Source organism: Gopherus evgoodei, chromosome 9, assembly GCF_007399415.2.
Source record: "Gopherus evgoodei ecotype Sinaloan lineage chromosome 9, rGopEvg1_v1.p, whole genome shotgun sequence".
Lineage (NCBI taxonomy): Eukaryota > Metazoa > Chordata > Testudines > Testudinidae > Gopherus > Gopherus evgoodei.
In genome coordinates, this window is record NC_044330.1 from 9305211 (window position 1) to 9327608 (window position 22398).

The following is a 22398-nucleotide window of genomic DNA, read 5'->3' on the forward strand; positions in this document are numbered from 1 at the left end:
GGAGGGTGGACAATGTGGTCAGAGACAAGAACAGATGAGCGCAGAGGTGTGGAGTCAGTTGTGGCCTTGAAGGTAAGGACAGAAAACTGAATTTGATGCTTTTGAGGAAAGGGGAATCATTCAAAGAGAAGGAGAAAGTGGTTACAGTGACAGGCTAGGGAGAGGAGATTAGGTGGCTGTAGTTGGTAGGGACTTGAGAAGGTCAACCTGGGTGTCAGGGGAGCCAGAAGAGGAAGTTGCAGTAATCAAAACAAGAGGTGATCAGAGGTCTGGACAAAAGAGTTATAGCTCTAGTTATAGAGTGAGACGATATGGGGTTTAGAGATGTTTTGGAAGAAGAGGAGCAGGATTTGGACATAATTTGGACATGAGGAATCAGATTTGGCCCTCACAGTCACAGGCCTGGGGAGCAGAGAGGAGGGTGGCACCATCAGCAGTGACAAAGAATGGAAATGTGGGGTAGGAAGATAAGGGGCCTTTTTAGGGCACTGCTCAGTTTAAGATGACAGCCAGATATCGAAAAGGAGAGCTCAAAGGGATAGGCTAAGTTGCTAAGATGTCTATTGCCAAGCCCATGAGCCTCACAGATCTGGTTCTGGTGATTTATTTTCTCTCATCATATTCAGAAGCCAGTGAGCATAAAAGCAGTGGCCTACTATTGCCAGTTATGTTTATTTACACATACACTATCTCTCATTTTAGTTAGTAGAACTTAACCACTCTCAGTTTCTGCATTTCTGGCTGAACAGTGTGAACACTGATGCAGATCTCACTTACCAGATACTACAAGATTTAACAAATGACCAATCCTATCCAACGAAAAGCAGGCGATGCCCCTCTCTTTGTACAAATGCAACAGTGCATGATGCCTGAAATCAGCCAATGCTACGACTCCTTTTTCTGTAGGTACTAAGGAGGAGGTCACCAGTGTTCGGTCAGAGTGCCTCACGTTTATTGCGCCAGACAGCGTGGAGCCCATGTCTGCTGTTATTCTGACTCTTCATAAATTCATAGAAAGCAACATGTCCTACAACTTTGCTGCAGCATAAGTCAGAGCTTTAAATCTGGCATGTGAATTCTCTTAGTGAACTCACTAAGCAAAAAAGTCAACATGAAACTTAAAAGTTATACTAAGCAGAAAAGACTCACTTTGTTTAACCCCCAACATAGTCTAAATATTTTTTTAAACAACAAAACAATCCCTGCCCAAGGAAACTAAAATGTTCCTATTACTTTTATTCTTTTTCTTTTTTATTCCTAGTTTTTCCAGCCACATGGCTGAAGGGCAACAGAAAGAGCACGTGTGTGATAGAGGAGTGGGACCCACTCTGCACATTGTTCCCTCCCCCTAAACCAAAATCCCACTTCTGAGAACTGTGTAAGTCTTGTACAGGGGTTTTCATTTGGGTTTATCATATTCTGCATCTAGTTCCCCAGACTAAGGTGTTGCCTTTTTCCAGGTGGGAATCAGGAAAGAGAAATCCAGTTTCGCCATCCTCCCTGTGGCCATCCACCAGCATTGATGTCACCACGGACTTTAACAGGGTGGGACCTCCCATCATTTGTATGTGCAACTCTGCATGTGCAAATTGAGAAGTTTGCAAAAGAGCCAATTGTTTCTAAGCAGTAACTATGTATTCTTATGAGTAGTTTATTTCACCTAATAAACTAAAGGTCAAATCCAGCCCAGAAGTAAAAGTGCATTTCTCCTCCCATTGACCCTTAGTGGGAATGACATCTGCTCACACCAAGGTTGAACTTGGTTTCCAGCCTTAGTTGACAATGTATGGTTCAGTATAGTGCACTAGGTTTCCCTAACACTGTTAGTAAATTTCAGGCGTTGGTTCACTAAGGCCAGGATTATCATGTAGATTTCACCGGCAGAGACTGACTGCATCATAAGACATGACAGCCTCCATGTAAATTGCACATTTAAGTCTCCTGAAACTCCTTTAAGTAGAAGAATCTAACATTGTATTTTCAAGTGTCCCGAACACTAATCTTCCTCTTTCAACTGGGGAGATGAGTCAGTGATCTGTGGCTAGTCATGCAGTGACGGCATGATCAATAAGCCTTGGGATGAGTGGAACTTTGGAAACCATCCATATCTTGAAACAGGGTCTTTCAATTTAAGAAGCTACAAGTCTCTTGGGACATCACAGCAGCCAGTTTTGTTCCTTTCCCCTCGTCAAAAGTTGTGTGATTTTCCACATTTATAGGTTGTCTTGCATTTTCTTGGGCTGCTATGTTGTTCAGTGGGAGGGGAAGAGCGCAGTTTCATCCGTGGGTGTTTGTTTGCTTAGCTAGTAGGCATGTTTAGTTTGGAGGGCTCGTTTGAGTAATCTGAAGATTCAGTAGATTTGTTTCAGTACCCCTCTGCTCTGCAATTCCTTTTAAAGTCATGTTGCATGTTACTGTACTAGATGCTGGGATGGTGAGCAACTGTCAGTATTTGCAACCATGAAGGCTGGAAACCCTAACTGTAGAATAAGGAGAGTCAATGGTCAGCCTAAAGACTAACTTCAGCCACAATATGTAGACGTGTGTTCGCTGTCAGAACTGCCACTCATCCCATTATGGATGGAGCTTGCCCTCTGTCCTTCTAGCTGGACCAGCAAGACCTTAATAGCCCTCTGAAATACCTGCAGGGCTGATGCAATAGCCGTGGTGATGGTTGCTCTGCAATGTGGAATCAATTGCATGGCAAGATATGCCTCGATGACAAGGTTGAAAAGGTTGCATTTATAGTAAGAAAACCAGAAGGACAGGACCTACATGTCAGGACAGAACAACATGTGGCAAAATTCAATGTGGGGTTGGAAACCTCCAAATCAGAAATATGTTATTCCTACTGGCTGCAGAAGCAACACATGCCAGAGAAAATGAGGAAATGGGAAGAAAAAACTCAAAATCAAAACCCCCAAACCAGACAACCTCATATAATTTTCTCCCTGGGAAAAGAAAAAGAGAATCATGCAGGACGAGTACCAGATTCAAGCTATTCAGACCAAGGTGGGGACTGAAATTCAAAGTCCAAAGGACCCTCATGGACAAGGGAAGGGGTCATGAAGAAGGAGCCTTGTCACTCAAGCACCTCCACTGATCTCCACTCAATGCCCTTCTGGAAGGTACTCAGATAATTCTGATGATGATGAGAGTGGGATAAGAACGGGAATTGAATCTAACGTAACCAGACAAAAACCACTTCTCCCACAGAATGGCTCCTAATCACAAGGACATGTATGAAATTCTGAAATTATTTTATGTATTATTTTTAAAGCTCCCAAGTCCCTTGGATCTAAAAATGGGAAGATGACGTCCCCCTTCCCCCACTCACACACTCATACACACAGTTTAAACCAAAACTGCACTAGGCTGGATACACAAGGCCAGCAGAATCTGGTAAGGAAAAAGCAGTCTCTAATGCAGAGACTGGAAGTGTTCGGTAGTGCAGAAGATGGTCCAAGTAGTTGATTAAACACTTAATGTGCTGTTGTTAAATTTCTTTCTGGTGTACGCACTATTGTGTATGCCTGATTTATAAAAAACTACCGTACTTGAGCTAGGAAGCATCATCTAATGATTCAAGCCTAAGGATATGTTGACATTGCAATAAAAGACCCACGGCACAGCCCTGGGTCACCCCACCAAGCAGCAAACAAGCAGCCTTCCCCAGTGTCTCAGGGTCTGCTGCACAAGCCTCCCTGCCCTGACCTCTACTTCACCCAAAGTCTTCCCCTGGGCCTCTCCCTCATCTACCCCAGAACTCTACTGGGTCATATGACTCACTAGAACCATGTGACCTTCTTCATTTTCCCCATTTGGAGAGGAGAGCTGGCTGTCACTGGTGGAACTGAGGCCCGTCTCCCCTTACAGGACTAGCCATCTATACTGACATTTTAGAAATTTGAAAAAAAAAAATGACTTGTAGAACAGACAATACACTGAAGATATAAAGCACTGTATGAGTGGTAGGGACTTTATGATTTTACGTATATGGGCCCATAATGTCTGAGATAATATTTTACTTACATGAGCAGCATAATATCTGACAACTTCACAAACTTTATTGACTTTATCCTTGCAACATCTCTGAGAGAGGAACTGACACACAGAGACCAAGTGCCTAATTCCCACCTATTTCAATACTTTGACAAATCTGCCCCAAGTGACTTAGCCAAGCTCAAACAGAAGTCTGGAGCAAAAGCAGGAACTGAAGTCAAATCTATTGAGCCCCGGTGCACTGCCTCAACCACAAGACTATCTAGTACTTCAGACACAACAGCTGTTTCAAAGGGTGTTTAGAATAATGTTAGTTTGCTGTGTGTACTATTTGTTTTATTTCTCCGTTTCAGTTTCAATCTGTGAACATCAAAAGGAAGGTCTGTCCCAGGTTCTTGGTGCCCAACAGAATAGCTAAAATACAATCAAACCAAGACAAAAACAGCAGTAGCTACTGCTGGGGCCTTTCTTTGCACAAAGACAAGGTGCCTCCAAACGTTCTCCCCCTTAGTTTCTCAAATGCTTTTCTCGCCATTAAAATTCCCCATCTCTATCCAGCCCCAGCAAACCTCAGGCCTCCCCTAAATGCCTGCCCAAATATATGGGCTTTACAACATGCAGGAAAGGCCAGCAGATTCAAGCTACTCAGACCAAGGTGGGGACTGAAATTCAAAGTCCAAAGGACCCTCATGGACAAGGGAACGGGTCATGAAGAAGGTGCCTTGTCACTCAAGCACCTCCATTGATCTCCACTGTAGCAGTATCAAATGGTAGAAAGAGATATGTCTCATGCAGATAGCTCTCAAGCCATTAAAGGGTGTACAGGTCAAAAACAATACCTGAAAGGTCAAGAGACCGACTGGGACCAATGCTCTGTGCAACAGCACCCACGTGCTGTGATCCTCCTGGACTCAAATATTTTCCCATTTGACTGCACATTAGCTGTTATGTGAATATGTTTGCACTCTGTTTCAAAGTTTGTTTTATTAAGTTGGGTACATTACTGTACAGATGGGGAAATGTGGATTGCAAAAAGTGGGATGAGTTGCATTCTGTATGCTAAGGAGGGAGTTGTTTAAATTCCGCCTGTTGGGCACCACACCACGGACTATGACAGATTAACAGATGTAGCAAGGTTAATTCACAAGACTCATAGATTCGAAGGCAAGAAGTTGAAAGTAAGCCGGTATGGGCTGGTACGTCATACTGGTAAAAAGTGGCCACCGGTACCAGCCCAAACTCAGCTGACTTTAAAGCGCTGCTGCGGCAGCACTCTAAGGACGCTGCCTAAAACGCCACCGCGGAAGTGCTTTAACGTCACTGCCTCTCTTGTCTCCCCAGACTCCAGGCTGCCAATGCGGGGGAATGGCAAAAGAAGCAGCTGCCCCCGGGCCATGATTTAAAAGGGCCCCGGGCTCTGGTTGCTCCTGCCACCACCACAGCAGCAGTCAGAACCCCGGGCCCTTTAAATTCCTGCTGGAGCCCTGGGAGGCGCAGGCCAGGCAGTGCGGATGGGCTGGATGGGGTACACTGATCCCCAGCCTGCCCCTTCCGCCCAAGACCCAGTGCCTTCTGGGGCCCGGAGCGAGGCCCTGTACTAGTAAGAGCTGACTGTTACTTTCATCCCTGTCTCCAGCCCAGTTTTACAGACCTAGCAAATTCAGCTAAGCACTCAGAGAGATTTATCTGCAGATAACAGAATTAAATGTCTGAACCTCTTGAAATCCATTCCTCATTTATTTTGATTCTGAAGCTAGTTACCTAACTCCTTAAAAGGGCTTAATAGACATATAGATTAATACATTTCAAAGCCAGAAGGGACCATTATGATCATCTAGTCTGACCTCCTGCATAACACAGGCCATGAAAATGCATCTAGTTATTCCTACCTCAAGCCTATAACTTTGGTTGAACTGGAGCATATCTTTGAGAAAGATGCCCAGCCTTGATTTAAGGACTTCAAATCACAGAGGATCCACTACAATCTTCGGTGAATTGTTTACAAGTTTAATTACACTCACTGTTATAAATGTCTTATTTCCAGTTTGAATTTGTCTAGCTTCACCTTTCAGTCATTGGATCTTGTACCTTTATCTGCTAATATTTTAAGAGGCCCAGTATGTCCACACCAAACCACTGTTTATGGTTTTTGTTTGCTAGAATTACATGCTCTTTGCTGCTAGCATATAACACTCTGAACAATGCCAACCAATTTCTTCAAGGAATACCTGGTTCACCTCACCACAAATAACTCCACACCTCATTTTACATCTAAAGCTATTTGTCTAGTTCAGGGATGGGCAACCTTTGGCATGTGGCCCATCAGGGTAAGCCCCTGGCAGGCCGGGGCAGTTTGTTTACCTGCCGGGTACGCAAGTTCGGCCGATCCAGACCAGTGGGGACTCCGGGAAGTGGCGCAGGCCAAGGGATGTGCTGGCCCAAAACCACTTGGGCCACTTCCCACAGCCCCCATTGGCCTGGAACGGTGAACTGCGGCCAGTGGGAGCTGCGATCGGCTGAACCTGCGGACGCTGCAGGTAAACAAACCGGCCCAGCCCGCCAGGGGCTTACCCTGACAGGCCATGTGCCAAAGGTTGCCAAACCCTGGTCTAGTTTATTATTCTGCCCCTATTACTGTATTAACTGGGCTTCTTCTTACAGTGTTGATAGCGTCGTGTTTTTGTTTGTCTTGTGTATCTTGGGACTTGATCTGCCATCCTTATGTAGTCCCACTAATTTAAATGTGACTGTAGATGCGAGGAATGGTTACAGGATTTTGCCCTTGGCTTGTTAGCACAGAGGAAAGGGGAACGTGTCTTACTCCATGGGCCAAATCCCCAATCCTCTGTAGTCCTTATTCCAATACAATTTAAACTGAAAGCCGTTGGCTGCACTGACTTGGGATAAAATTTTGCTTTCATTTACATCAGAGTAAATTTAGAGTAAGTGTACTGAAGTCATTGGCATTATTCCAGTTTTACCCCAGGATAACAGAAATCTGAATAAACAAGGAGAAGTCCTTGTGGCATTTTAGAGACTAACAAATTTATTTGGGCATAAACTTTTGCCCAAGTAAATTTGTTAGTCTCTAAGGTGCCACAAGGACTCCTCGTTGTTTTCGCTGATACAGACTAACAGGGCTACCACTCTGAAACCTGAAATCTGAATGTACTGTAATCCATAGAGTTAGGAACCTATGTACCCACTCCTACTGCCATTGAAGTCAGTGGCAAAACTCATATAATAATTAGTTCATCACTGATTTTGACCCCATGGTACTGATTTTGATTTCATTTATGCCAGGCTAATTCCACTGATCTTGTTGGACTTACTCCTGATTTACAGCAGGGTGAGATGAGCCTCACACCTCAGGATTTCGGTGGATTGGGCCCATATACAATACTTCTGAATTCTGCAGTATAACTCAGCAGTAGGACTTGTTTCCCTCATGTACTGCACTTCATGGTAAACAGAGTTCCTAAAACTGTCTTACATTTTGCTGATGCTATCTTCTTTTTAGCAGATTTTGCAATGTCCTCCCTGATAAAATTTACTTTGGCTAATATTAATCAGCAAGTTTCATGTTCTAACATATTTACTTTTCTTTTTTCATTGTTTGCAGTAGTTTCTTGGAACTGGAACAAATATTAATCCTGCACTTATGCAAATTTTTGTTGTGGTATATTATATAAACGAGACTTTCCTCTCGCTTCTTCCATCTTGGCATTAGAACACTGTTCCTAGCTCTGTTATACTGAAAGGGAGCAGCAGTTCTCATTGTGCCATGAAGGTGTTAGTAGCTTTACTATTGCTTGTGCAGCTCCTAAGCTGCAAAGTTGTACCCTTTGATCCCTTTCAACCCCTGCATCCACGGTTCCTTGACTGTGATGACCCAGAGTCTGAAGAAGCAGCTGCCATAGCTGTGGACTACATCAATGCCCATCATCATCATGGATACAAGTATGCACTGAACAGCATTGAGAAGATCAAGGTGTTGCGCAGGGTAAGTGCTATATTAAAAAAAGGAAAAATTGCAGTGAGGTTGTCTGGGAAGTCAAACGTTTCAGACACAAAAGGCTTAGAAATGATTGATGAGATAAATCTAAGTGAGGGCCTCAGCTGGTGTAAATCGGCCTGGCCTTATTGATATCAATGGAGGTACACTGATTTACACCAGATGAGAATTGGGCCCATTATCTTTAGGATGGAATGTGTCTTTTTAAAAAGAGAGACAGGTGTTGAGCAATATTAATATAGTAATATGAGGGGCCCAATTTACAAATGTGATTTCCTTGTTAGGGTGCCTACCAGTGAATCTGGGCACCCGCATTGTGAGGATTACCCTTGTGAAGTATGTAAACGTTATTTGGTTAAATTTATTCCTAGTGTAGCTCCACTGACATTAATGGTGTTACACCAGGTCTGAATTTGGCCCAGTATCCTCCCTGTGCAGATGGGGAAACTGAGAATAAGCAGTTGTGGCCTGAATTTTCATTTATGTGATGAGCCTTTTACAGCACTGTAGCAATGTCCACTCGGGATGTAACTGTGCAGCAAGCTGGTGCCCCCTAGAGTTACACCCTGGCTTGCCACACAATAATTCACTGGGCCAGCAGGGCCTAATTCTCCTCTTACTCATACTCATTTTACACCAGTATAACTCCATTGGCTGTAGGGGAATTATTCAAGTGTAAACCAAAAGTAAGTGAGAAAAGAATCAGACCCCAGATACGACCCCCAATGCCACAGACAGAATCAGTGACAGAGCCAAGCTTAAAACTCAGGAGTATCTGAAGCCTAGTTTTGTGCTCAGATGACTAATGCTGTAGCTGAAAAAATGTAGGTGTAACTGAAACAGGTCCTGCAGTCCTAAGGCAATGGGGGTGTCCAAGCCAATGCTCAGCAGCTGTAATTCAGCATATCTCCATTAAAGTTAATGGAACTAGCTCAGTATTCTCCAGCTGATGATATGTTCTTTTGCCTAAGTAAGCCTGTCCTGGCAAGTAGTTTGTCAGGTACCTTGCCTAACACTGGAATTACTCAGCTGTAGTTTTTGTGCCAGCAAAGCTGCATGTCACTTTTAAAGGACTATCAGGCAGTAGGAAACTAAATGACTCAGGAAAACTGGGTTTGGTTTCTGATTTCTTCTTCTTACAACCCACTATATTCAGATTGGTCACTTTAGACACTTGAGGCCCATTTCTGAGCTGGTGCATAACAATATGGCTCCGCTGATGTCTATGCACCTATGTGGATTCACACCAGCTAAAGATCTGGCCCATCTTTTTTCTAGAGTTCAACATTATGGGGCAGTTCCTGATCTCAGCTACCCTAGTGAAAACCTAGAATTATTCAACTGAAATCAGCGACTGAAATCAGCTAGAATTTAGCTCAATGAGAGAAATCCGGTGATGTTTACAGAAGTAATTAGTGAAAATAACTTCTTTTCCTTCCAGAGGCCTACTGGAGAGATATTTGACCTCGAACTTGACTTATTAGAGACTGTATGCCACATCGTGAACCCCCTGCCCGTTGAAAATTGTACCGTAAGGCCACTGACACATCACGTAAGTGTCTGAAATTATCATTAGCTCTGTGGGTAAATGTGAATTGTATGTGTTGATTATAGCAGGGCAAGACAAGCTTTCACTGGGTATTTCTCTTCTTCCAGGGCAAAAGTCTCCTCTGAGATCAGCTTTGTAAAGCTCATATCGTAAAGTTCAAAGCTGATATTCTGCTCTCCTTATATGCATAGATAATAATAATATTTGGCATTTTACTTTTCTCTGATGGCTTCCATTCAAGAAGATCGATGCACTTCCCAAATACTCATTAGTTAAACCTTCCAATACCTCTGTGAAACAAATTAACATTATCTTCATTTTACAGGTATGAGAAACTGAGGCACAAAGAGATTAAAGTGACTTGCTGAACAACCCACAATAACTCGGTGGCAGAGCCAGGAATAGAAACCAGCTCTTCTGCCCTAAAGAGCTGCCCTCCTTCCTCCAAACAAAGGGAAAAATCAATGGCAAATCCACACACATCATAGAAAAAAAACACAGCTGATTAACAAATTTGACCACTACCATGCATATCAGATAGGAGGCCAGTATTCTAAGACAGCTAGTGCAAAATTAGAGCCTTAAGAAAGACATTTACATATCTCCACACCACGACACTGATACAGAGTGAGGGAAAGCTGGCTGTTTTACTGCATGGATGGGAAAACTTCTAGTTTACTTCCCAAAGTCAGCAGCAAAAGCAGTTGATGTCCTTGTAGCGTACTGTAACCATCCAGGGAGCCCATTCTGTTAATCTTTTGTTAAGTTCCTCACTTACATTCTTTCTCCATCAGTCTCCAAGGGTATATACCTATCCTGCATCTGGGAGGGAGCCTTGCTCCCAGCTTGGCTAGACAGACTCGCTCTAGCTGAGCTCAAGCTAGTGCACTAAAAGTAGCATTGTGGATGTTCTGGCTCAGGCTTTCGAGTCCACCCAACCCCTAGGCTTCATGGTCCAAGCTGCATTCTGAGCCAGAACATCCTCACTGCTATTTTTAGTACGCCAGCTTAAGCCCTGCTAGCGTGAGTTTGTCTAGCCAGGCTGGGAGGCTTCTTCTCAACTACAGTACAGAGATAGCCTAAGAAAACACAGACTGCCCCTATCCATGTATGGTTAAAACTGTGAACGTAACCAAAATGTTTCTAGCGCCCTTCCCCTGAAGGGCTCTCTCCTACCCCCCATATTATAACTGTGGAACTGTCTAGGGGTGTGGAAGGTGGTGGAGAATAGATGGCTAAACTATAACATAGTTCTCGGGAAAGGATCACTGAACAGATCAGGGAGTCGGTGCTGCTGTTGTTTCTGGAATGGTTTCAACCACAGCCTGTTCCAGGCCAAAGAGTTCAGTGTGTTGCAACACTGGTGGGGAACCATGAAGGACTGCAATGCAAACATCACTTAAAAGTGTGGTGCCCTTTCTTTCTCCCAGCCATTCAAATATGAGCAATCATCACCTTCACGCTGAAACTACCTTCTCACCCTCCCTCACCCTCTATAGTTCCACCCCAGCTCACCCCCTGATTATCTCCTGGATTTCCATCTGGTCTTGTTATGCCACCTTTCAACAGGAGGGAAGAGTACTAGAGTACTTTTGATCAAATATCAATCCAATCTGGGTGAAACTTTCCACATACACAGCCTGTGCACATTCTAAGGCTTGTATGCGCTCAGGATTCAGCCATCAGTAAATCCCGAATTATAGAGGAGGGAAACTGTGATTTGCACCAGTTGAGCTCACCCTCGCATAATACTAAGCTTCACCAGTGCAAACCACAGCTTTCCTTGGCTGCACCTGGGCTTGTATTGGTGCAGGTACACCAGTGGCCGATTTTATAGGCACAGTCCTGATTTTTGAGTCTTTTTCTTATATAGGCTCCTATTACCCCCTACCCCATCCCGATTTTTCACATTTGCTATCTGATCACCCTACTGGCCACCTATGGTGGAATCAGAGCAAATCCCAAGTACAGACAAGGCTAAAGTCCTTAAGTAAGGCTCAATGGAATCTTAAGTGACCCTCTGCATAGGGGTGAATTTCACCTCTTATGACTATGGGGACCAAATTGAAAACCTTTCTGAGCCAAAACAAGTCAATGGGAGTTCTGTCTGAGTGAGGGCTGAGTGGAAAACAGAGCCAGAATTTCGCTTGTTGTTTCTAGTGATGGGCCCAAGCAACACAGTTCAGGGCTGGGTCTGAATCCGCAGTCAGCACATTACGTTGCCACCATACCAATGACTAGCAAAGGGTTATGGGAGCATTAGTGGCGGCTCTGCAGGAAGCCTTTGTTTACAAATAAGTGTGTTGAAATTGTTTGCTTTCTTGGAACATGTTTATTAGAGAAATATTTGAATTAAACTCCTAGTCCTGGAGGCCTCTTAACTACCAAGAATTTTGACATCCAGATTTGAATCCAAATTTTGCAGCTCAGGGTCTACCTCTGCCTTTTATAAACCACACACACTGGGAATGGTTTGGCAGGTACTCAAGCAATCAGACTGGGTTTGCCAGGAAAACACCATGCCAAGCCTCATTCCCCTGAACTCACTAATAAAATATTTGCCCCCTTCTAATCCTGCTTTCTTTCTGAGAAGTTGTTAACTTATGTGAATGATGTAACCCTTTGCTTTTGTACCTCCAGGCTGTTGAAGCTGACTGTGATGTTAAATTGCTCAAGTTGGATGGACGCTTTTCTGTATTATCTACCCAATGTCACTCAACTCCAGGTTAAGTCTTTGTTCTTTGTCAGGGTTTATGCTTGGCAGTAGTGATGGGGAAACAGGAATATTATCATCATAAACTCTGGGGGTATTTATGGTTCTCTAGACCTTCTGCTTCTAACGTGTTGCAAAGTGAGATGTATAAACATTCTGAGATTGAAGTTAATGGGTTTCCCAAGATTTGCTGTCTTAGAAGTCCTTTTTCTCCCTGATGTAAGTCCACTAGCAAGGAAGGATGGTCTCAGGCTGTGAAAAACCCACATTCAAGTCCCTGTTCTCCAGTGATCTTCCTATGTGACCTCGGGCGAGTCACTAACCCTCTCTGCACCTCTGGTCCACATCTGTACAATGAGGCTGATAATGGTTCCTTACCTCAGGAGATGGGCACTGCTAGGATAGCTTGAACTGATGCTCTATGGACAAGGTAATATCTTTTAATGGACCAACTTCTGTTGGTGAGAGTTTCAACCTTACACAGGACCTGAAGAAGAGCTCTGTGTAAGCATGAAAGCTTGTCTCTCTCACCAACAGAAGTTGGTCCAATAAAAAATATTACCTCCCTGACCTTGTCTCTCTAATATTCTGGGACCAACATGGCTATAGCAAAACTGCATACCCTATAACCAAATTGGTCATGGGATATGTGGACAAGGTCATTATCCTATGAATTTATCCCTCTGTCTTTACTCGTGTTCATCCTGAGAGTTGAGATCTGCTCAGGCCATCTCTGGAGCAGATCCCAAGTTTGAGCCTGAGGTGGCTGACAGCACGGCATTTTCACTCATGCCTCTGGAATTTGCTTCCTTGTTAGTCTGGTGTCACCTACGTTTGTTGACCTTCACGGCATTTTGCAAGGTTCAGCGTATTCTCTAAGCTCAAAAATTTCAAAAGGAGCCATTGAAAAGTGTCTCCTATTTGGGGTGTTCATCGTAAGACAGCTTGGGCCTGATTTTCAGAAGTGATGAGAAGCATTGCTCCAAGGAGCCCCTACAGTGTTGCTCTCCTGTATTAGAATTGGGTGTTTTGTGAGAGGGACAGAAGAGCTAAGAAGCTGCTCTGGGACTGGGTGTTGAGCCAGAAGGAACAGAGCAGGGTCAGAAGCAGCAACCAGAACAGCAGCATCAGGAAGGGGAGTAGAGTGGGAAAGCAAGTTGCTCCTTGCTCCCACTGCCTTGGGTCCCTGTGGTGGTTCTAGTTACCTAGAGAATTTGTTGCTTCCTCAGCCAGAGGTGTACCATCTAACTGCTGCCCCAGAGTGACCCATTATTCACGTAGTCTTGTGCAACCCCAGTGAAGTCAATGGAATTGGACAGCTGTAGTTATGGACAGTTTCTAGTACCTCATCCACTCATTCTCCCTCCCTGGCAAATTTCATAAGAGAAGCACTAATTTTAGTCAGAGAGAAACACACACACACACACACACACACACACACACACACACACACACACACACACACACACACACACACACACACACTCCGAATTCCAGTAATTTAGAATCTCATTTAATTTCTCTCATATTCCTTCAGCAATAATAATGGGCTAAATGCTGAAACCCACTCATTTTCACTCAGACAAACTCTCATCGGTGTCACTGGTAGTTTGTCTGAGTGAGGATGGATTAAAACTGAATAACAACCTGGAGAGCTACTGAACATCAGGAGAAATTTTTTTAAATAAAGACTTAAGGAGCTGGCATGCTGAAGCACACTCCACCCTCAATCTGTGAAAGGCTGCCATCTCTGGGCCAGAATTCAGTGATTCTTCCCCATAACACACAACCACCAGCTGCACAGTTTGGAACAGGGTATAAAAATAATACCGTCCGTATCCCACAGAACAGATCTACAATGCATTCAAGTATCTCCTGTAATCTTGTCAAAACATAACCTGTCTTGTTTCATCTACAGACTCAGCTGAAGATGTTACTCAAATCTGCCCCGACTGTCCAATATTAGCACTTTTAAATGACACTCGGGTGATAACTGTGGTTGACCTCGCACTCGCTCAGTATAACAGAGGACAGGATGGTGCCTTCTTTAAACTCCTTGAAATTGGACGAGCTCAAATTCAGGTAACTGTTGAAGCTATGATCCTTGCTATATTACAAAGAGAACATCCCTCCTGCGATTATTATGCAACGCACATTTGCTTGTGTTTGCAAACAAGTTTTGCTTGCACTAAACCTGGTGTTATTTTCCCAAGAGTTCTGTGGCAGCTAGCCACATGATTCCCACAGACTTCAGAGGGAGACACAGAGCTAAAACCTACATGGATCTCTTAGAAAATTCATGCCTTTATATTTCCTTGGCAGTTCTGTAGTTCCATGCTTCAAAGACAATTAAATGGTATTAATGTTTTATCAGCATTTCCCAGACATTGTCGCTGTCGAGTTTGCCATTGTTGCCACTAACTGCTCAGGCAAAGATGCCCAGGATCATGTGGGTGCCTGTCAGCTGCTGCCTAAGGATCAAACTGTAAGTATGCTGAGACTTTAGTCCTGATCAATCCAACTCAGAAGTTGAAATGAGCCAGCTTATATTGGACCTGATTCTGTAAAGACCCTACATGGATATAGGGTGCAAAGGGCATATCCTGTCCATGACATGATTTCCAAGACCACATCAAATCTTTTCCCCCCTTTATCATACAGGAGTTATACTTTGATGTACTCTAGTGGAGACCGTTTTAAAGGGTGAGGCCAGGGGAATCATTTGCACAGAACATTTTATTAAACATGGTGTGTGTTATCCTTTATTATCTGTACTGCACTAGCACCCAGAGACCCAGCCCTGTTGTGCTAAGGCACTTTACAAACATACCACAAGTAGCCACAGAAAAAAAATAGTGGGTCTCAGCCCCCACTAGTCACCCGCCGACCAGCTGCCTGGTGGTGATTGGGAGGCGCTGCAGGGGAAAGGGAGGAGCAGGGCGGGAGGGAAGAGGCAGAGCAAGGGCAGGACACACTCATGGGAGGGGGTATGGTGGGGGGGGAAGAGGTGGAGCAAGGCTGGGGCCTGGCAGGAAGGGGTGGACTGAGGGCAGGGCCTTCGGGAACAGCAGGGGTGGAGCACTCACCTGGAAAGAAGAAAGTCGGCGCCTGTGGTCCCTACCCTGAAGCGCTTCAGACTACGTGTTGTTAGTGCACTTTATTTTGATACCTAAGCTATATAGCACCTTACGATCAAATACTGTATGTACTCAGCTCTTCATCTTTCTCATCTATAGCAATTAACTGCAGTTTTACAGTGTGGGTCTTTTAGCTGGCTGTCCATGCAACCCTCCTTGCATGCACACACGGACAGTTGGGCACCGCACTGGAAGAGTGCTAACGGGGAGTTAACACATACTCACTGAGGCCTGATCTGGTGAGGGGTGGGGGGACGAGCTAAGTCTAAGTTATGCAACTTCAGCTACAAAAATAGCGTAGCTGAAGTCAACATACTTAGAGCTACTTACTGCTGTGTCTTCACTGCGGTAGTTCGACTGCTGAAGCTCCCCTGTTGACTCCGCTTACGCTTTTCGCTCCGGTGGAGTACTGGAGTCAACAGGATAGCGCTTGGTGGTCGATTTATCGTGTCTTCACTAGATGCAATAAATCAACCCCCGCTGGATCGATAGCTCCGAAGGTAAGTGTAGACATACCCTGATTGTACATGTAAAGACAATTATGCCATTCACGTCAATGGGAGCAGAACTGGCCTCAAAAGGAAGCATTTTACAGCTTAAATATGTAAACAATGTTTAGATGTTAGGGTTTTTTTGAAGACTGTACTATCCCTTAGGTATTGTAATGCAACTATCTTTTACTTTCTAACTATAGATTCTTTAACTAATTGTTTTCTAATTTTGACAGCAATTTGGCTTCTGCAATGCAGCAGTTCTCACCAAAAACAACATCACAGTGTCCTGCACAATTTATGAACATCAGGTAACAAATCTAATTACCTTCTTTATTTTCAGAATATTTCCACAATCTTAAAACTATTTGGAGCACCTGTCCAAGAGCAAGCTCTTCCTCCATTGATTGCACTAGTTTCTAGGTGCAACATAAGGGGTTAACTTTAATCTATAAAGCTTGGTCTGAGTTCCTTCCCGGCTGCCTTAAAGTGTTCTATGCTGGAAATTAAGCCATGTTTGTCACCTGACATCAAACATAGTCCCACTTTGGTCCCTTAGCCGTGACTGAATGTGGTTATAATTATGTGCCAACTGGGCCAACTTATGCTCAAGGTCCATTGTTACAAAGCATGTCAGTCCCTCATTCTAACAGGTGTCTGTCATGCTCTCTGAATTAGCTGTTAAATACTCTTTGGTCCTGTCCATACTAGTGGACAAATTGTGTTCAACTTGGGTTGAGGGTTAACTAGCAGTAAACCATATCTGACATTAAAAGGGCCATGAGATTGACACTTCTACTTGGAACCATCTCAGAAGATGAGATCAGCTGGGGCTCTTTTGGTAACAGTCGCTAGATTTGGTTGAATTAAATTTACATTTAGACATTTTGCTTGAAATTTACCATCACTGCTAAAACAGGTGCAGCTCCACTGGTGATAGCAATAGCAAGAGTGCCCATGTAGACTGGGGCCCAGGCATCTGCTTGTGTTTTAGCCACCATGTTGCTCTGAGCAGGTCTAGATGACGTGGCGGTCAAAATGCTGGTCTCTAGCCTAGCATCCCCATCATTGATACCAGAAGTAGTGCTGTATCAGTGGTAGCAATGGTGGAAGTTTTATTGGAGGGGAGAGAAGTAACATCAAGTGAGGACAGCATCTGGATCTGAGTATTTCACTGATTTCATAGGAATTGCTCAGGATTTATTCTGGTGCAACTGCAAGTAGACCCCACAGAGCTACTAATTATTAAAGAATGTGCAATAGCAGGTCCTCTCATTGCATTCGAATCTGGAGCCAATCTTTTCCAAAGTTCAGAGATGTTTTGGATCTGGGGCTTTGCTTCTGGGTCTATCTCTTGTCAAAACCGTAGTACCTATATATGATAAACTCTAAGTCACAGAGCACACAAACAGGACAGATGGCTTTCTTTTCCAGCCTGGAGTGACCCACCATCACCTGATTCATGATCACTTGGGAGGACAGCTTCCCACCGTGGTACAAGGCTTCACGCATCATGACCTCAGGCATTTCCACCACGGCTCAGTCCCTGGTAAATCAGAGTCCAGCTCTGCAGAAGCTTCTGTTGGTCTACCACCACCAGTTCCTGTGGTCAAAAGATCAGTTGAACCAACCATCCTTGCTCCCATTGTAGGTCCAGGTCCTAAACCCCCAGTGTGTCCCGGGAGGATACGATATTTCCAAGTGTAGGGTAAGATACATTAGCCAGCTGATAAAGGGTTAGCTGGTGGCATAACCCACTTGCAGAGCACACTGCCAAGTATAAGCATCTGAAAGTACTCAAATCCCTGAGCTCCAATGGGTTTCAACCCGATATATGAAAGTGATAGAACGTTCACAATAATCTGCTCTGAAAAGTAGGTGACCACATACTCTGGCTGCTGTGAAACCCATAACTTCATGATACGAAAACCAATCAAAGGTGCTTCACAAATAAAACTTAAACATGAATGCCTCTTTGCCTTATTTCTATCCATATGCATTATCTGCATCACTGCTCCTAATTGCTCAGTAACCTGCTTCATGGGGTGATGAGTCATATATTGGGCCTGATTTTCAAAGGCGCTGAGCACCTGCAGCTTTAATTGACGTCAGTGGGACATGTAGATGCTCAGCACTTCTGAAAGTCAGGCCAATACAGCTCTTAATCCACAGGCAGAAAAGACTTTGGGGGAAACTGGAAGTGTGGTCTTCTGCTTTCCCTCCCATCCTTTGTCTATTTTAGTTCACAGTTTCTTTGAGGCGTGTGCCTGCCTTTAATATTTGTTTAAAGCACCTAACTCCTTTTGGGGCATGACATCACGAGTGATAACATCAGTGTTCATTTACAAAGACAAAGAGATGGAATATGAAGCTGAATGCACATAATGTAACAATACGTTGGCCAGGCTTCCTCCTGTTCCCTAGTTAAATAAATAAAAATGCAAGGCCTTGAGTCTCTTAACCACATCTGACATTTGCTGCAGGCTGCTCTGTAGTGGTGCCACATGCTGGTAGCATCTGCAGTTCAGGACCAGGCACGCCTGATGGCGCTCGCTCTCCTGGCAGGAGATTATGATGTGCTGTGTATGTGCATGTATGCGAAGGGGTATCTATTTAAAGTAAATGCTATCTGCACGCAGCTCCATGCGACTGTAACAGGATCATGCTTGCCATTTACTGTTGTGTTAAAAGACAAGGTCTCTCTCTGCCTTTCTCGCATATGTATGGGCTAAATTATACCCTGGCTAGTGCAGTGACGATGATCAGAGAAAATGGCCAGTGTGCAATTTTCTGTGGGAATCCTGGCAGCCAGGCCAGGATTCCACAGGCCGGGTGGAACGTGCTGGGCACACACTGGTGCTCCTCTGAAGAGAAGTAGCACTGGCTGCAGCATACATGCTAACCAGTTGGACCTGCTGCCAACTCTGCAGACCACACGTCTATTCCATTCTATACTTTGCTCAGAGTCATTGCCTTGGTAGTAGAGCATTAAGCAACACAACTAACACCTGTCCTTGGTGACATGGTGCACTAGTTGAGTGGACCAGATAACCATGTCACCTACTATGTCCTTCAAAGAGATTCTGCCCTGCTGGTTTTTGGGGGCGGGGGAATTCCATACACCCTCATCATATCCACTCATTTCTTGCACATCAGTGCAACACAATGCAGGCCCTATCTAGATTGTTACTGTTTTATTTTCAGTCACATAACCTCAGCACAAGGACTATCTTATTGTATTTTTACATTCTGGATTTCCCTTCACTAAACTCCAGTGAGTGTCCTGAGCATAGTGCAGTGTGTGTTAACCTACCGGGGGCACATATGATGCTCCCCATGCTCAGGAAAAGCTTCCCTTCCACAGCAGAATGGAGCATGTGTTTGTAGCTGGAATCTCTGAAGATCCCTATGCAAAAATATGGTAGCAGGAATCATTTTCTCAGTAGCACAACAAGGGCACAAAGGAGGAGATCTGCTGTTTCCAGGCCCTGAACCGCTCCGCTCCGCCTCTTGACGTACACACTCACTCTCCTTCCTACCGATAAAATGGAAGAATCAGCAAATGTTTCTATTGATCTAATGTAGCAAATAATAACCACAACTCCCCTCCCTTCTCCCTGACACCTGCCCCTTTTAAAACCACTGGCTTTAAACACTGTTATTCTCTCCCTCGGCAGCATATTGTCCTGCGTGTATGTACCCCAACTGCTCTAGCTGATGCCCTTGTGCTTAGCACTCATGTTATGGTGATGAGTGATCTAGAAATGACAATTAACAAATCAATTAAAAATGTTCCCTTTCTCTGAGTGACAGAGCCAACAGCCGTGTCAGATCTGCATCGTTAACTCACTGCACTTTTCGCCAGTTTCGAGTGCCAGGTTGCTTTGTTACTGCTTGGGTATTCTGTGTGCATCCCAGCAGAACGTGCTGAGTTTTGCTGGCTATGTCCATGTTTCGGTTGGTGCCCTAAGATCAGTTACTTAACAGAAAGGAAGCTGTTTATACCCAGTTACGTTTATACCTAGCTAAGTTCATGGAGGATAGGTCTATCAATGGCTATCAACCAGGATGGGCAGGGATGCAAAACCATGCTCCGAAGTGTTCCTAGCCTCTGTTTGCCAGAAGTTGGGAATGGGTGACAGGGGATAGATAACTTGATGATTACCTGTTCTGTTCATTCCCTCTGGGGCACCTGGCATTGGCCACTGTCAGCAGACAGGATACTGGGCTAGATGGATCTTTGGTCTGAATCAGCATGGTTGTTCTTATGTTCAGTTGGGAGGGAATGAAAACAGAGCCAAGCATGTAACAATTCCCCACCATAAGAGCCAATAGCACAGCCAGCACTAATTGGCAACCCTGTCGGCAGTGTCAGCAGACAGGCCAAGAAATGCATGGAAACAGAGGGTGAATTATCACCTTTTACCCATGAGGGAGGACTGTCCAAGGCAGGGTAGAAGCAAGTTGGCAGGAGGAAGTGTCAGGGAGTCTGCAACACTGCTGCTGCCTTCGCTTGCCAGGACTGTTTCTCTGGCACCTTTCACCTGCACTAAAATCATTTAAAAAACATTACTATTTTCATCTCTCCCCTTCCATAGCACCCTTCCTTCCCAGGATCTTATGAACATAAGACTGGCCACACTGGGTCAGAGCGATGGTCCAATCCTCTCCCACAGTGCAGCAATGTAAGGGCTAGCCACAATCGACCCTTGGATCATTTCAAACCAGTTTTGCTTTGGAAGGAATTTCTGTGGCCTTCTTCTGTTTGTATTTTGAAACTCACCTGAGAGCTAATAGGTAACTAGTGAGCAACTTCTTAGGCTGATGGATAAACCTCAAAAATCAGTAATGGGAAACAAGCTCATAAGATTTTATATGAGTGTTATTGCTGCTGAAAAAGAACAAAGCCAGTACATTAATCAGTGCTGACACTTAAAACTAAAATAGAGGCATTGCAACAGCAATCTACCTGATCCCTTGGCTTGTAGCCTTATAAACACCATGATATTCCTGTTGCATCCTTCAGCCTAAACCGGGATAGGCTGTGTCAGTGCATGGGCAGATGTGAGAGTCCAAAGAGCTAATGATTCAGTAGATAGTGGTTCTTCCTCTGAGCCAGTCTGCTGATGGTGTTAGGGCAGGGGCGGGCAAACTTTTTGGCCCGAGGGCCACATTGGAGTTGTGCAACTGTATGGAGGGCTGGGTAAGGAAGGCTCTCCTCCCCAGCAAACCCTGAGCATGGAAATTTACATTCATCAATGCCCGTTAGACAGTTTACCATGTACACCCGGTTTCTGGCCAACTCATGCCTGATGTGTAATTTACAGCAGTATCAGCGCTGGGTTTGGCCTATGGTTAACAGAAATGTCATTGTGTGTTTTTATTAGTATAGGGGTTATCTGGTGTTCTGCTAATAGGCACCTGCCTCCACCTCAGCACCACAATGAGACAATTCCAGGTATCTGTTCACGTGTGGGGAAGGGAGAGGAGGAAATGGGAGCAGCCGTCGCAATCAGCAGTAATGTGGAGGGGAGGGGGACTTGCGCTGATTGTCAGGGGTAGGGATGGCATGTTTGCAGGATGAATTGCCGAGGGGGTCCCTGGAGTGAGGGTGGAGAGTCGATGGCAGGAGAGGGTGGGGTAAAGCTGGAGGTTTGCATAGTGAGGAGAGGTGGTTGGATGATGACAGAGAGGATGAGGGATGAGCTGGGAGGGTCAGGCAGCAGGTGGGTGTCAGACAGTGAAGAAGGATGTGTGGGCTGAGTAAGAGGGCAACAGCCCCAGGAAAGAGACGTTAATGGGTTGGGGAGAAGTTGCTTTGTAACAACACATGTAATTGCATGACCTTATTTTGATAACCTTTGTCTACTCATCTTCCTATCTTCTCCCACCTATGGCAGTAGATCTCATTTTGCATCATGTCTACAAACAGTATTTCAGTTTGTTGGGGCAGGGACTGTGTCCATCTATATGTTTGGGAAGCACTTTGCACTTCAGGCTCACTGCAATGAATTATCATAACTCCTCACCGAAGTCAGTGGAGAGTTCTGCTTAAAAACAAGCAACATGGTATGGCCCATAGGTCTTTTTAGGCCAAGTCCCTATTACTATATTATCTTACTGTGAGGCAGGTCTGCACTCTCCATCTCAAACGCAGATGGCTCTGTATGTTTTACGAAGGCTTGTTATTTTATTTTTTCTATATATATTTAATTTATAAAATAAAAAGTGTAAATTCAGTGACCCAAACTTTGGTCCTGATCCTGTTTTTGTTAAAGTCAGTGGGAATTTGGTCATTGGTTTTATAACAGATCTTGCTCTCAGAGTACCGCATACAGACTGATTTCAATCAGTGAGGTTAAATGTATGTGGTCTGCCCAATGAAATCCATCTTGGACATGTGAAACCAAGAGCAGAATTTGGCCTTGGTCTACAAGCAGCTACACTGAATGTACAACCTTCTAATCCAGGGTAGGCAACCTATGGCATGC

General features: G+C 44.5%; 1 protein-coding gene across 1 annotated transcript; it reads left to right on the forward strand.

The window, feature by feature from the left end:
• Nucleotides 1-7750: 7750 nt before the first annotated feature.
• AHSG (alpha 2-HS glycoprotein) lies at nucleotides 7751-17840 on the forward strand. The gene is made up of 7 exons (XM_030575785.1): nucleotides 7751-8005; nucleotides 9459-9569; nucleotides 12207-12291; nucleotides 14198-14361; nucleotides 14654-14764; nucleotides 16144-16218; nucleotides 17342-17840. Exons 1-7 carry the CDS (start codon nucleotides 7787-7789, stop codon nucleotides 17612-17614), a joined length of 1038 nt encoding a protein of 345 aa, XP_030431645.1. The 5' UTR covers nucleotides 7751-7786; the 3' UTR covers nucleotides 17615-17840.
• The last annotated feature ends 4558 nt before the right edge of the window (nucleotides 17841-22398 follow it).

Excerpts from the sequence above, each read along its gene's own strand:
- AHSG (XM_030575785.1), top strand. The coding sequence starts at position 7,787 with ATGAAGGTGTTAGTAGCTTTACTATTGCTTGTGCAGCTCCTAAGCTGC. Across the intron at positions 8,006-9,458 it reads AGATCAAGGTGTTGCGCAGG|AGGCCTACTGGAGAGATATT; the intron begins GTAAGTGCTATA and ends TTTTCCTTCCAG. Across the intron at positions 14,362-14,653 it reads TTGGACGAGCTCAAATTCAG|CATTTCCCAGACATTGTCGC; the intron begins GTAACTGTTGAA and ends ATGTTTTATCAG.